Consider the following 16,734-nt stretch of genomic DNA (forward strand, 5'->3'; position numbering starts at 1 on the left):
TTTGTTTGGGAGCCACGTCGCACGACCGCGCAATTGTCAGTTAAAGCGACGCAGTGCCGAATCGCAAAAAGTCCTCTGGTCAGGAAGGGGTTTAAGTGCCCAGTAAGAAAGTGGTTAAGTACACAACGGGGTTTATTTACTATAGCTGGAAAGCGCAAAATCAGGCTCACTTCTGCATAGAAACCAATGAGCTTCTAACCCCAGTTTGTTCAATTAAGCCTGGTAGTAAAACCTGGAAACTCATTGGTTTCTATGGAGAAGTGAGCCTGATTTTGCGTTTTCGGGCCTTAGTAAATAAACCCCACTGTGTACTTAAAAGTTGGGTATGCCTGTAATTTGAATCCTCTTCATCTCCAGTCAATCAGCTGATTTGCACTTCGCTGGGTTAATAAAGCAACTGGAATAAGGAGAATTTGTATATTTGTTTTTATTGTTGCTTTGTTAAAGCGGATGTGGCACTAAAAAAATATATTAAAAGCCAGCAGCTACAAATACTGCAGCTGCTGACTTTTAATATAAGGACACTTACCTGTCCTGGAGTCCAGCGCCGATCGCAGCAGATGACGAGCCGATCGCTCGTCACCCTGCTGCTCCCCCCTCCATCCACGGTGAGGGAACCAGGAAGTGAAGCGCTCCGGCTTCACTGCCCGGTTCCCTACGGCGCATGCGCGAGTCGCGCTGCGCCCGCCGATTGGCTCCCGCTGTGTGCTGGGAGCCGAGTGTTCCCAGCATACAACGGGGGACGGACGGGAAGCAAGGGAAAAACCCGTCTTTTTCCCGCATCGTAGGGCCGGAAGTGGGTGCAGATACCTGTCTGTAGACAGGTATCTGCACCCCCCTCCCCCTGAAAGGTGTCAAATGTGACACCGGAGGGGGGGAGGGTGCCGATCAGCGGGACTCCACTTTAGAGTGGAGATCCGCTTTAATGTTTGGAAGATTTCAGTGATCACCCGCATGTGTGTTCCATCGAGAACTACTTAACCACTTAGACAGATGGGACTAGTAGCTTATTCATTTACAGCAGGGCTCGACAAATCCCGGTCGCCAGGTCGCCATGGCGACTAGAAATAGCCTCCTGGCGACTTGGCTTGGAAGGTGGGCAAAAAAAAAAAAATGTTTTTGTGAAGTCCCCAGCTCTTTCTTGTGTGAGCTGGCGCCACCTGGTGGTGGCCGTTGGTATTACAAGTTAAGCATTACAAGTTAAACGGCAATTCTAATGTAATTTTTCACTATTTTCACTGCCATCTTCTTCCCTCTAATTAGAACCCCCAAACATTATATATATTTTTTATCCTAACACCCTAGAGAATAAAATGGCGATCGTTGCAATGCTTTCTGTCACGCCGTATTTGCGCAGCGGTCTTACAAGCGCACTTTTTTGGGAAAAAATTACACTTTTTTTTAATTAAAAAATAAGACAAACAGTAAAGTTATCCCCATTTTTTTTAATATTCTGAAAGGTAATGTTACGCCGAGTAAATTGATACCCAACATGTCACGCTTCAAAATTGCGTCCGCTCGTGGAATGCTGACAAACTTTTACCCTTTAAAATCTTCATAGGCGACGTTTAAAAAAAATCTACAGGTTGCATGTTTTGAGTTAGAGGAGGTATAGGGCTAGAATTATTGCTCTCACTCTGCCAATTGCAGCGATACCTCACATGTGTGGTTTGAACACGGTTTACATATGCGGGCGCTGCTCATGTATGTGTTCACTTCTGCGCGCAAGTTCGTCGGGACGGGGTGTGTTTTCTGGCTTCTAACTTTTTTTAGCTGGCTCCTAGATTCCAAGCAAATTTGTCAAACCCTGTTTTACAGTTCTCTGTGAATGAATGACGTGGCTGTGCAGGTGGATCCACACAAGGCCACTCAAATTTGAAATCTGACAGCTGCTTCTGGGGTTGAAGAACTTTGCAGGTTGCTAGAGGGCGGGGCCGTTTTTGGAAATGGGAAGTCCACTTGGCACCACGCTACATATTGCACCCTAAATATTGGTGTATCATGGTGGAGTTAGCCTTTAAACTGACACACACACACACACCACACGTTGGACTGGATGGACCTGTGTCTCTTTCCAACCTTAAGGCCTAAGCCTTGGTTGACACTAGAAGTTGCATGTGAATTGCACAGGAACCACTCGCTATTCTTGTGCAATTCACTTGTGATTCCGCCCGGTGCGATTTGATACCGTTCATTTTCAATGGGATCAAATTGCTCCACATTGCAGCAGTGACGTGCAGGCACCTTTTTTTGGAGCCACTCTGCAACCGAATCTCATTGTCGTTTTTGTACTATGCGATTCAGTGCAGGCAACCCAACAGCATTTGCAATCCTTTTGGGGTGTTGTATACTTTGTATTGAGACCCAGATCAGATTGCAAGCACAAGGTCTGCTTGCACTGAATCGTATGGTACAAAATGACCATGTGATCCGGTTGCAGTGCATTTCCAAAAAAGGTGCATATGTGTGAATAGGGGTTATCCCCATGTTTTAGTGAACTTTTAAAATGGTTAGTTTGAACCTGCGTGATCCAAATAATTTCCTTCACTAGAAAATACAGCTTCTATGAGCACTGTAGGAACTGTATGTAGTAGAGATGCACCGAAATTTCGTCAGTCGAAACGAGTCGGCCTATAAATGGTGTTATCGGGTGATAAGAGGAAAAGGTGGCAAAAATGGAGCAGAAAACACACACTATTTAACCACGATTTTACTCTGCTTATGGTGTGACTCAAAAACATACCATAGGTACATTAGTGTTGTATTCTTGCTGTGTTTTCAATGCATTTAAACAAGGAGGTGTGTGTGTGTGTTTTGTTTTTTTTTATATATTTTTTTACTGACCAGAAATGCAGCAAGCAGGATTTTTAACACCACAACAGAAGCGCAACGTATCGGTGCTAGAACATGCACAGAATTTAACCCTACGTTCACATCTCTGTGTGTGGGTGTGGGAATTGCAGTGATTCCCGCAAACACCCGCAGTGAGAACACACTGCTCTGCGGAAATGCATGCAGGGCTGCAATTCATTCTGAATGGCACCCCCACACACGTAAAATTGCAGTGCAGTTGTGGGAACCGCAGGGAAATCGTATGGTCAAAAAGACCATGCAATTTCCCTGCAGCTGTGTTTTTAAAAAGGTGCTTGCACTTTTTTTTTTTATGCAGAAATGCAGGCATGGCAGCCCATTCATTTGAATAGGCTGCCGGGCATGCACAAAACTCTGATATGTGAACCTACGGTAAAGGGATACATTTGTTATTATTTTTTTTGCTAAAGGTGCCAATAATGTTCAAGAATAAATTCTGATTCAAAAAGTCTAATATATATAATTCTATATAAATATAGATTTTAAAAAAAAAACTGTCCTTTTCAGTTTTTCGACCAAGTGCATCCTGTATTTTTGGTTTCGGCACCAAAATTTCTATTCGTGCACCTCTACTACCCTCAGCTACAAATCGTATAGATCGCTGTGTTCCGGCAGTGGGACAAGGACTGGAACTAAATTGAATCGGGCTGCTCAGCCATTCACAGGAAGCTTTGTATTTTCTGAATGAATAGAAAGCTTCCTCTGGCTGAGGTAGAGATTGTGATGTCATCTGCCACCTTGCTATCTGACAACTTGGCATTCATTCATAGAATACTCTTGTAAATTGCTGAACAGTGCTCAACTCTATTTTGTTTGTGGAGTGAGATGGGAAGTCTATATCCCAGAATACTGCATTGTGTACTGTATGTAGTTGATGCTACATACAGTTTATATAGCACACACAGTGGCTGCATGTTTTTTGTAAAGGAAAATGGTGTGTTTTTACCAGCTTGTTCCAAACTAACCATTTAAAGCGAACAAAAGGATGGAGTAGGATGTTAACTACTATGTAGCTAATAAAAACCAGGAACACACAATAGTTCACAGGGAGAACAGCAGGCAGAGGGGGAAAGGCGAGCAGGGTGGCTGCATGAGACTCTGCAGCTGCAAGAGCCGAGACCAGAGGGTCCAGTGTCAAAGCCCCCAGAGCTCAGTAAAAATTGTAAATGAAAAGAGAATTCAACGATGTGGTATGCACCTTGTTGGACTTAACCATTAGTAATCGAGAACATTTCAGAAAGTGGCTAAATTCCTTTTTTAAATGAACTGTGATGGTCTTTACAGCATCTCACATTCCATATGCAAAATGAACTGTGAATTAATACTGAATTTCTGTCTTCTGAAACCAGCTAAGAATTTGTGTTATTTCTCTATAGAAATGTTTTACTCTCCCAGTGCCTCACAGTTCAAATCTCTCTTCCAGGTTGGCTGAAAACCTTTGATGACTATTTCAGAGACCAGACGCTGCACATTCTTAATAACATGCTTTTGAAACTACAAGAAGATAAGGGGAAAAAGTTCATGTGGTCTGAGATTTCATATTTCTCCAAATGGTGGGATGGTATTGATAACCAGAAGAGAGAAGCAGTAAAGAAGTACGTTTTCTCTTTTTTTTTCTTTTTTTTTCTTTTTTTTTCTTTTATTGCCTTTTTTGTATAGAATTATATAACTTGTATAGCTTGTGAAAAAAGGGGAAAAAATTATTACGAAGTACTACACAAATGAGAAACTCACTATATAGGAGGCGTTTAGACATCACTGGTTATGTCTGTTTATAGGTTGCAGCTAGCATGTAGTGATCTGACATGGAGGGCAGCTACAATTTGGAACCCCCTGTTATGGTTCCTGCCTAATGAGCTCCCACAGACTCACATAGCACTGGCAGTAGTAAGGGAAGAAATAAATCAGCAGGCACCAGCAATAATGGCATATTGGTGTCAGTAGGCTGGTAGGGGCCAGCTTCCTAATGCCTTTTTAGGTACCCTGTGGCCACAAAAGGTGGTTCCGTGGTGCCACTTGTTGGAAAGCTCTGCGCTAAAATGTAGTGCTGAGATGAAAACCAATGTAAAAATGGCAACATTTGATAACATGTTGTACAAATATATTAAAAGACCCACACACAAGATTGAAATATAAATGGATAAAAACCTCAAAAGTTTTGTGTATTATCTAGTTAATATGCAAAGTGTAAAAAGATTTATTCTTTATATGCATCTTATATGCATATATCTCTATTAAGTGGTGAATATAAATAACCATCTATATGGTTGGGGAACAAAATATCTAATCCACTCTGAGAATAACAGACAGAAGAGAAATACAATATATACTTGTTATATTGTTTTAAGGACATTTGTTCGATTTTCTAATCATTAGTGGGACCACTTTCAAAAGAGCAGAATAGAAAACTTTTGTCGATCTGAAAAAAAAATTGGGCAGTGTATGTGGTTCTGAAATTACCGTATTATCGGTGTATAACGCACACCTTCATTTTAAGAGGGAAGTTTCAGGAAAAAAATAAACATTTTAATAAAGAACTTTTGAAACAAAATAAGGGTCACAGACCATCAATGCAGCCTGCACAGTGCCCATCAGCAGCCTCTCCATTGCCCATTAATGCAGACTGCTCATCTCCAGCCTCGCCAGTACCTGATTACACAGCGCCAAGTTCTCCTGTATACCCGGCAATCAGTCACTCACAGTCCCCCCTACTGTAATAGACAGAACTGAGGTCCAGTCTTGGGCCAGAAGGCGGGACTGTGAGACTGAGTGCCAGTTACACAGGAGATCGCTGCTTTCAGTAATCCGGCGGCGCCCGCCCCCTCTTTCCACTCAGACAGCAGGAATTGGCTTGGAACACGCACACACGATTTCCTCCTGATTTTCAGGGGGTGGGAGGGGAGTGTGCGTTTTACACAGATAGATAAATACAGTGCATTCATTTTAAAATTGAATGTTAAAAACAAGTGAAAATTTGGCACAACATTCAACCAAATTTTGTACAAATGTTCTGGCCCAAAAATCAATACTTGTATGGACAGCATAAGACGTTTAGTAGGGGCAGCACACCTTTTTTGATCACCCGTCATGATGGGGTTAAAAAAAAAACGTGTCTCTTTTTATAGTATAAAACCAGCAGATATAAGGGGTTCATTTATAGTGACCCCCAAAAACTGTAAACTCTATTGACTGTAATGTTATGTCATTGCACATATTACCTGAATATATTGCCATCTTGATATATCGAGGGGAAAAAAATAAAAGCCTTTTTCTTGTATGTATGTATGTATATATATATATATATATATATATATATATATATATATATATATATATATATATATATATATATATTGTAATGTTTGGGGGACCAGCTTGATCGCAGGACACAGGCTTTTTAAATCAAAACTAAGGTTTATTAAACTTAAATGGCTTAGCAGCAGCAAAAACAAAGGAAATAACAGTCTCACCGACTTGTACAGCTCAGAACTGCTATCGCAGTTAAATAGTCCTTGCAGGTAAGTCCTTCAGTAGCAGGCTTTCAGGCAACACACTGCCAAGTCCTTTCACAGCTTTTCATAGCTTCCGCAGCTTTCCTTGTCCACCATTCACCATGCACAGACTCTCCTACACTCCTTCACTCTCACCTGCACTTCCTGTCTGCTTTAAACTCCTTCCTTGGACAGGTGCATTAACCCTTTCCGTTCCCTTAAAGGCACCACAGTCCAAACAGAGGGGAAATATAACGTCCTTCCAGGACCCAGCCATGGCGTCCTGTACATATCCCCCCCCTGTGCCCCAACGCCAAGGAGGTGGAGGCAACAGTGGAGCTAAAACAATGGACTCGGGAGAGGGCATCTGCATTTTGATGCAGTCTCCCGGGCCTATGCTCCACTATAAACTTAAACTCTTGGAGCGCCAGGAACCACCTGGTAATCCTGGCATTAGTCCCTTTACCTTGCCTCAGCCACGTTAAAGGGGCATGATCAGAAACTAACCTAAATTTCCTCCCCAAGAGGTAATATCTGAGGGACTCCAGAGCCCACTTAATGGCCAGACACTCTCTTTCAATAATAGCGTAGTTTTTCTCCGCTGGTGTCAACTTCCTACTGAGGAAGACTACTGGGTGCTCCTCACCATGAACAACCTGTGATAATACAGCTCCCAATCCTACATCGGAAGCATCAGTTTGGACAACAAACTCTTCTGAAAAATTGGGCGCTATCAAGACAGGGTGTTGGCACAGTGCTGACTTGAGCACCAAAAAAGCCTTCTCAGCGTCTGCATTCCACTCCACCATGACCGATTTCCGACCCTTAGTCAGATCGGTCAATGGAGCCGCCAATGTGGCAAAGTTAGGTACGAACCTCCTGTAGTATCCCACCATGCCCAGGAATGCACGTACCTGCTTTTTTGTGAGGGGGCGGGGCCAACTCTTTATAGCCTCTACCTTGCTGACCTGAGGTTTCACCACCCCTCTACCCACAATATAGCCCAGGTATTTCACCTCCTTCATTCCCAAAGCACATTTTTCAGGGTTTATTGTAAACCCCTCTTTCCAGAGAGAGTCCAGTACTGCCTGGACTTTGGGCAAGTGTGACTCCCAGTCTCTGCTAAAAATGACTATGTCGTCCAAGTACACTGAGGCATACTCCCGATGAGGTCGTAAAATCCTATCCATTGCTCGCTGGAACGTGGCTGGAGCAGTTTGCAGTCCAAAAGGCATTCTTTTGTACTGAAAACTCCCCTCTGGAGTAGAAAAAGCAGTTTTCTTTTTAGCAGCCTTAGTTAATGGGATTTGCCAATACCCCTTGGTAAGGTCTAATGTTGTGATATACCTAGCTGGACCTAGTCTCTCAATAAGTTCATCTACCCGGGGCATGGGGTAGGCATCAAACCGTGAAACTTCATTAAGCTTCCGGAAATCATTGCAGAATCGCAGAGTCCCGTTGGGCTTTGGTACCAACACAATCGGGCTCGACCACTCACTCTGCGATTCCTCAATGATCCCCAGGTCCAGCATCTTCTTTACTTCCTCTGAAACGGCCTTCCTTTGAGCCTCTGGGATGCGGTAGGGCCTGACAAAAACTTTGACTCCAGGTTCCGTGATAATATCATGCTCTATGATACTAGTTAGCCCCGGCAAGTCTGAAAACTTCTCTTTATTTCTCTGCAAGAACTCCTTTGCCTGCTGACTTTGGTATTTAGATAGGGTATTTGCTACTTGGACACTCTCCACCCCAACCTGTGGCTCAAGCCTTGCACTAGCCAGGGAGGTCACCGGTTCCCTGTCTGTCCAGGGCTTTAACAAGTTGACATGATATATCTGATACGGTTTCCTCTTGCCTGGCTGGTGGACTCTATAATTGACCTCTCCCACTTTTTCCACAACTTCAAAGGGTCCTTGCCACCTGGCTAAGAACTTACTTTCCACAGTGGGAATTAGCACCGCTACTCGATCCCCCACTTGGAAGTGCCTTATTTTAGCAGCCCTGTTATAGACCCGTCGTTGAGCCTCCTGGGCTTTTTGCAAATGCTCTTTGACTAGCGGCATCACGGTTTGGATCCTTTCCTGCATTTGGGAGACATATTCCAGGACACTCTTATGCTGAACAGGTTCACTTTCCCACTCCTCTTTAACCACGTCAAGAAGTCCGCGAGGTCTCCGCCCATATACCAACTCAAAGGGCGAAAAACCCGTGGAGGCCTGGGGCACTTCCCGGATAGCAAACAGGAGAGCTGGTAACAGGCAGTCCCAATCTTTCCCATCCCTTTGTACCACTTTCTTGAGCATAGATTTAAGGGTCTTATTAAAGCGTTCCACCAACCCGTCCGTTTGGGGATGGTAGACCGATGTGCGTAGCTGTTTAATCCGGAACAGCTTACACACATCGGCCATAACCCTTGACATAAACGGGGTACCCTGGTCTGTGAGTATTTCCTTGGGGAAACCAGTCCGTGTAAACATCTGGAATAATTCCCGGGCAATGGCCTTTGAGGAGGTATTCCGCAGGGGTAGCGCCTCAGGATATTGGGTGGCATAGTCAAGAATTACCAATATGTAAGAGTGACCTCGAGCTGACTTTACCAAGGGACCCACTATATCCATGGCTATCCTCTCGAATGGGACCTCAATTATGGGCAGAGGGACCAAAGTGCTCCGAAAATGAGTCACCGGAGCGGTCAACTGACAGGTCGGACAAGAGGTACAGTATCTCTTTACCTCTGCTTTCAGACCTGGCCAGTAAAACCGGTCGGTGATCCGTGCCTCCGTTTTTTCAACTCCCAGGTGTCCCCCTAACACATCGTTATGGGCCAGGTCCAGAACCTTTCGTCTATATTGTTGGGGTACCAACAATTGCTCTACCACATTTTCTCTCTCCTTGGTAACCCGATACAGCAATTCATTATATATTGCAAAGTGTGGCCACCTCTCATTCGCACCTGGCTCTTGGGGAACCCCATTTACTACTACCACTTGTTCCCGTGCATGGGCAAAAGTGGGGTCCTGCATCTGAGCAGTCCCAAATGCCCCATGGGGAACACCCAAATCCGGCAGCGCAGGGGTAGAGGCCACTTCCTCATCCTCTTCCCCCAGCATTACCTGAAGTGGGAAAGGCTCCTCCCCCTTAGTGTTTTGGTAGGTCTGTGGACCACATATCTTGACATCCTCAATAGTATCAACACTACTTTCATCACCATTAACCCAATCATTAGCATTTTCCCCATCTGGGTCCACATTAACGTTTGGCAGTTCAGGGTTATCCCTCTCAGCAGCAGGAACAGGGGGGCTAGTTTCTCCCCAGTCTCTGAACTGTTCTCCTTGTTCCCACAGTTTTGTAAACAATGGACAGTCTCGTCCTATTATAACATCATGCACCAAGTTCTTTATCACCCCCACCTCTTGAGTAACAGTGCCACATGCTGAGGAGATAGACAACGTGATGAGCGGGTACTCTCTAGTGTCCCCGTGAATGCATACCACCCGTAAAGTTTTTCTTACCGGACCGATCTTCCCAATCACTCTAGGATGAACCAGGGTTACCATGCTTCCAGAGTCCAACAAAGCCCGGGCAGGGAGGTGGTTCACTTGGACTTCACACTCAAACTTTTCCTCATCCAGGTCGAGGTGTGTGGTGCACACTTTGTGGGCACAAAAGGACCCCCTCCGAAGAACCCCGCATTCCATGGGCTCCTCTTGCAGTGGGCAGTGTGCCCGGGTATGACCCCAGGAATGACATCGCCAACATTGTACATCCCCTCCTCTCCGAACAGGAACAGAACGCTGCGAAGGTACCGGGAGTGTCTCTTGGCCTTCCGGGGTGTTTGTCCCAGGGCTCCTTGGAACATCCTTTCGAAGGGCAGCAGTTGGTCGAACAGGCCGTGGCAGACTAGGCCCTATGCGCTTGGTAGGTCCGAGCAGGTCCTCCACCACTGTATATCGTTCCACCATCTCAACAAGGAGGTTTGCTGTTTTGGGGTCTCCATGGCTGACCCACCGTTGGAGGTCATCTGGCAGGGACCTCAGGTATCGGTCCAGCACGACCCGCTCCACAATTTGGGGGCCAGACAACACCTCAGGCTGCAGCCATTTTTTTACTAGTTGCACCAGGTCATGCATTTGAGACCGGGGTGGCCGATCTGGACGATATTTCCATTGGTGTACACGTTGGGCCCGAACGGCCGTAGTCACCCCCAGACGAGCCAGAATTTCTGCCTTTAACTTTTGATAGTCTTTAGCATCATCTGGTGGCAGGTCAAAGTAGGCTTTTTGAGGATCTCCAGTGAGAAAAGGAGCAATGAGGCCGGCCCACTGGTCCTGAGACCATCCTTCTCTCTCCGCTGTCCTCTCAAATGTAGCAAGAAATGCCTCTACATCATCGCTCAGGGATAATTTCTGTAGAAAATGGCTTGCCCTCACAGTCACCTGGTTGCCAGGGGCAACAGCCGCTTGTTCCCGAACCTGAGACAGCTGCTGCACTGCTTCCTTTAAAGCCGTCACCTGAGCCTGCATAACCCCTTGCTGCGTCGCTTGCTGGGCCGCCAACAGGCGAGTATTTTCTTGCTGCAGAGCCAGCGCCTCTTTGTGGTAAGTTTGTTGTGCCTCCAGCTGGGCTGCTAAGCGCTGATTAGCTTCCTCATTGCGAGTCTGCGCTTGCATGTTAGCCAAGGTCAGCTGTTTAATTAGCTCCTCCATTGCTTCAACTTTCAATGTTTGTGCAGCTTTAACCCAGGACATAAATTCAATGTACTGTCTCTTTAAATGTCAGTTCAATATAAAGTCCAATGCAAAAAGAAAAAAAAGTTTTTGTTTTTTTTTCTCTTCTTATGCCTGTTATTCTGTCCTGCCCGCATTCGAGCACCAGTGTAATGTTTGGGGGACCAGCTTGATCGCAGGACACAGGCTTTTTAAATCAAAACTAAGGTTTATTAAACTTAAATGGCTTAGCAGCTGCAAAAACAAAGGAAATAACAGTCTCACCGACTTGTACAGCTCAGAACTGCTATCGCAGTTAAATAGTCCTTGCAGGTAAGTCCTTCAGTAGCAGGCTTTCAGGCAACACACTGCCAAGTCCTTTCACAGCTTTTCATAGCTTCCACAGCTTTCCTTGTCCACCATTCACCATGCACAGACTCTCCTACACTCCTTCACTCTCACCTGCACTTCCTGTCTGCTTTAAACTCCTTCCTTGGACAGGTGCATTAACCCTTTCCGTTCCCTTAAAGGCACCACAGTCCAAACAGAGGGGAAATATAACGTCCTTCCAGGACCCAGCCATGGCGTCCTGTACAATATATATATATATATATATATATGTGTGTGTGTGTATATGTGTATATATATATATATATATATATATATATATATATATATATATATATGTGTATATATATATATATATATATATATATATATATATATATATATATATATATGTATGTATATATATATATATATATATATATATATATATATGTATGTATGTATGTATGTATGTATGTATGTATGTATGTATGTATGTGTGTGTGTAAAACTATTTTAGCAGTTTTTAGTAGATGCACCCTGCATATTCTTATGTGGTAGTGCAGTGTTAATTTTGATGTATTATTTCAATTTGGTTTTAGTCAAGTCCTAGTCTTTTGACTAAAATATCATTTTAATTTTAGTCATCTCAATTGTTTTAGTCGTATTTTAGTAGACAGAATTAACACTGGCTGTGATCACAATACCGAATAAAATTGCATCTAAAGTCATGTTTATATCACTCAACTGTTAATTTAAATATACAATTCTAAAGCTTTCTTATAATTCTCCAAACATACCCCACTACACGTACCAAAATATAAACCACACCTGTAAAGAAACTAGCGAAAGTTTGTCTGTAAAATCCTCTCCAATGTGTAGAAACTGACATTTGACTCATTAATGACCTTTAAAGGTATTATTACATGCTCTGTAATTGCTATACATTTCTGCATTAGCTCAAATCCTCCATAGCTGTCATATTATGCACAAATTAATGGAAATGGGATTTTTGTACTTTCCTGTAAACATTTTTAGAGTATAGCGCCAACCTCAGGTGAACAAAAATTGTAAACCTGCCCCTACAGCCAATAAAACTCCTTCTACAAACCACATGCTTCGTTTACAGAAAGCAGTGTGAGAAATAATAAGACGAAAGGGAGAAAGCTGCATTTTCCAGTGGACTGAAAGGGATTTTACAGGTGCGCTACAAAAATCCAGTTTTCTGCATTGATAGGATGCCCAAAAGAGGTCTATACAAGTGGGGCCGGTAACACTATCAATAAACTTGGACCTAAGAGTGAAAACTGATGCTGAAATACAAGGTGCTCATTGCCCTAGTGGAGTGAGCCTTAGATGAAATGGGGAGATGGATTTCAAATGTATAACATAACATTTACATATAAAAACAGTTCTTGAAATTATTAAAGTGATTGTAATGGCTAGTTTTATCCCCTTAAAAATATTTTTTTTTATACTTTTCTGCTCTGTGCAGTGGATTTGCACATGGTAGCCTGGATCCTCCTCTTCTCGGGTCCCTCTTCTCTCCTGGCCGCTCCCTCCCTCCTTCCCTGTTGTGTCCCCACAGCAAGCAGCTTGCTATGGGGGCACCCAAGCCCAGTCACAGCTCTGTGTCCATTCAGGAAAGGAGCCCTGATCGGCCCCGCCCTCTCTCCCCTGATTGGCTAGTTGACTTTGACAGCAGCGGGAGCCAATGGCACTGCTGCTGTGTGTCTCGGTTATTCAGGAAGGAGAATCTCAGGCAGCTGAGACACTCTTGGACATCGCTGGACAGGTAAGTATTAGGGTGGCTGCCGCACACGGATAGCTTTTTAGCTTGATGCATAGAAGGCATTAGGATAAAAAGAAACCTCTGACTTTACAACTCCTTTAAAGTGGTTGTAAAGGTCCGTCTTTTATTTTCTAAATGGGTTCCTTTAAGCTAGTGCATTGTTTCACTTACCTTTTTTCCCTTCTAAATTTTTTATTTCTTTGTCTGAATTTCTCACTTCCTGTTTCTCCTCAGTAAGCTTGCCCCATCATCCAAGCAGTTTTGGCTGGGGGTTAGTCAGCGTGCTCGCCCCCTCCCTTGGGACTACATCCCTGTGGGAGACGCTGTAGTCCCTTAGTGAGGAGGAACAGGAAGTGTGAAATTCAGACAAAGAAAAAAAATATTTAGAAGGGAAATCGAAGGAAAAGGTAAATAAAAAACCAACAATGCACTAGCTTAAAGGAACCTATTTAGAAAATAAAAAAAAAAACCTTTACAACCCTTAAGTTCTTTTGAGAATTTTCCTATCTAATTGATGGCCCTTTTCAGCACAATATATAAGTGTGTAGTTTTAGCAACGTTTACTAGTAATGTGTTGCATTGAATTCACTTTTTTTTTTTTTTTGGACAGTGTTTCAAAAAGTGGTAGAAGCCAGATTTGTGTTTTTATAAATATTGAAGTTTAATACCGTACACAGTTTACAGAAAGATAAAGGAGCCAGAAACATATACAATTGTCAAAAATGGCCAGTGAATTGCCAAGAAACAGGTGATGGACACATAAGAAACTCCATATAGGAGAAAAGGAAATAAAGAAAATAGTAATGTCAGTATTACTGTCAATATCAAAATCAAGGGGGTACGTTTTTGTATTCTAGGAGTGCCACCATGTTTAGCTACCGTATGGCTGGTCAGTGTGGACTATTGGAAGCGTGAATAAAGATTAGAATATTGGCCACAAATCAATAACCTTATTGCCAGGATAATGATCAGTAGGTCAACGTATTCCCTAATGGGCAAAAGCAATGCAGACAAACTCCAATTAATACATAACTGGCCCATAGTTTTAGATAATTGTGACCCATTTTTTTGAGATCTGAAAGGGATTTCAGTTCTTCTTAATGGTTGATATGATAGGGGGGTAGGGGGGGGGGGTCACAGGCTTTCAGAATAACACATTGGTCTGTAAGTAGGCACAAGTGTATCCATTGTGGCATCTGTCTATGTGAAGATGAAGACAGGGAGGGAGGTTGTTCATCATGACTGAATAAGCAAATCCAGGTTTAGTTGAGCACCTGATCCTACTACATTGAAATAGAATTACATGTCAAAGTGATGATACAGCGAAGGACGGTGGCAGCCACACCCGGAACAATTAGCTGTTGCTAGGGATGTTTTATTGCGCAGGAATGGCAGATATGCCCTGTGGGTTAACTTGAAATGGGTTTCTCGCTATTGTTTACAATGATATTACAGGTTTTAAGCTATCCCCGTAGGAGCTTTTCAGTGACCTGGGCATCTGATATTGTTTGACCATGCCTGAAACCAAACCTCTGGGCATGTTCTTACAAGACTGCCAGGGAGTAGAGATCACAGGTGGAGTATGCATTCTGATGGATTGCAGAACCAATGGATGAGCTTTTGAAAATGATCTTTCTGCTGGCTGTAACAGAGTAGACATATCCCACCACCTGGTAGTAATGAAATAAATGATGTTGAGGTAGATGGATTCCCTCGGAATGTTCCAGAAAGGATTTGAGTGATTTGGCATTAATAACATAAAAATTCAGATCCGCTCTGTCTCAGCTTTGGAAAAATAAAGTAAAGCTTTCTCCTGTTCTATTTGAAATACTTACGGTGCATATCAAATGGGGGACAGCTTCAGAGCGGATGCAGCATTGGTAAGGCTAAATCTAAAGTCACTCTGTGTGAAAGTTGGGCAACCAGGAGCACAGCAGGTCCACGGACATGAACAATCTATAATGAAGGTTACCAGTTAGAAGGATTGCAGCATGAAGTGAAAAATCTAGCGATAAAATCTGAACGATTCCTCCATCCATGCTATACAGCATGGGTGTTGGAATCCCCCTGCTGGGCTATTGTATTAGAATATATGATCAGCAGTTGTATTTAATTGGATGCAGCCGCTGTTTGGCTGATCATTTTCCACCTTGCTCTTTTAATATTCAGTTGAAGGATGTTGTGTGTGAAGGTCACCCATGAAACACATTTTGGCTAGTTTATCAGTCTGATACGGTAGAGAAGGGGACTGGCTGGAGACATGTATTTACATTGTCTTTTATGGAACAGCACCAATGGCCAGAGGAAGTACAGTATTGGAGGATGGCAATTCAGTATGAACACTTCAGCCTCAGTGAGCCCTCCATATACCGGTCACCTGCACTGTCATTTGGAGTCTCATTGGAATTCTAAAGAGTGTCTTGGATGCTCTTTTTGCATTTCCCTTAGTGTGTTTAACACACCCTTATGTTGCATTTAACATGTGTTGCGTTAAGGGAACCCATTTGCTAGTTACCCTTTAGTATAGTGTCACAGTAAATGTTGCATCAGAATAATGCAAAGTAGTATGTTGTCATACATTGGGTACCAATGTACGCAATATACGTTGCTGCAGTGAGGGACGGAAAGTGCAGCGCTGCACTTTCCGTCCCCCATTTGCTTTTGACTTTGTGTGCTGGCTGCTATATTGTTTTCTTTTTTATTTACTAGCTATCGCAACTGTTTCCCCCACATTTCTACGTTACTGCAGTGCATTGGTGTGAATGGGCCCTTGGTGGTTTTAGCATTATGTAATAGAGTGAAACATGTATAGGCATAATTTTAAACAACCAAAAAAAATCTCAGAGGTATAGCCATTAATGACTCATCCAATGCAGTCACAGAGGTAGGTGACAAAAAGCAATCCTGCAAAAGTCACACTAACAAGATCATGTTATCCGATTTCATAAATTGCAGTCTTAATCCGTATCCCTGTCTCACTAATTCTTTCTGAAACCCTTTGGTTTCTCCCTCCCCCTTTTTTTGATCATTTTAAACAACGTCTTTGACCTATATGGCTGATTGTGCTTTTCATGGCCAGGACCCACTGGGTTTTGGACTACATCCTAGATTCCTCTTTGCACTTTGCTGGCAGAATATATTAAAGAACTTATTCTGCTGTGTACTTACCGCATCATCTTACCAAGGAGCCTGTGCGCCAAAAGCATGCAGGTCCCACAATGAGGTCTCGGCACTAGGGTACACTGCATTGGCCAATTTTTTGGTTAGACACAGGCAGTGAAAACTACATCCTGGGTAAAAGTATTTTCTTGCATAGCAGAAACAACTGATACATTGCTGGATTTATTTAGAAACTCATTTTGTGCATCTGCCCCTAAATTTAATAGAGAACGTTTAGCACTGCCAAACAAGTTAATGGTTTGCAAAGCCGTGTGACCTAGTAAAAACAAATATTTATTTTTCCTAATTATTTTCCAAAACTGTGGTAAGCACTAATTTGTGTAAAACATAACAGTAACATTGCTAGTGGGATTTAATTAAGGTGTAC

General features: G+C 43.2%; 1 protein-coding gene across 1 annotated transcript in view; it reads left to right on the forward strand.

Moving 5' to 3' along the window:
* Window positions 1-16,734, forward strand: part of MAN2A1 (mannosidase alpha class 2A member 1) — a 206,212-nt gene that overhangs the window by 91,000 nt on the left and 98,478 nt on the right. Inside the window, exon 4 of the mRNA XM_040343232.1 lies at window positions 4,295-4,466. Within this exon, the coding sequence (XP_040199166.1) occupies window positions 4,295-4,466 (172 nt within the window). The remainder of the gene's footprint in view (window positions 1-4,294; window positions 4,467-16,734) is intronic.

The sequence above is a fragment of the Rana temporaria genome, chromosome 1, assembly GCF_905171775.1.
Source record: "Rana temporaria chromosome 1, aRanTem1.1, whole genome shotgun sequence".
Taxonomy (NCBI): Eukaryota; Metazoa; Chordata; class Amphibia; order Anura; family Ranidae; genus Rana; species Rana temporaria.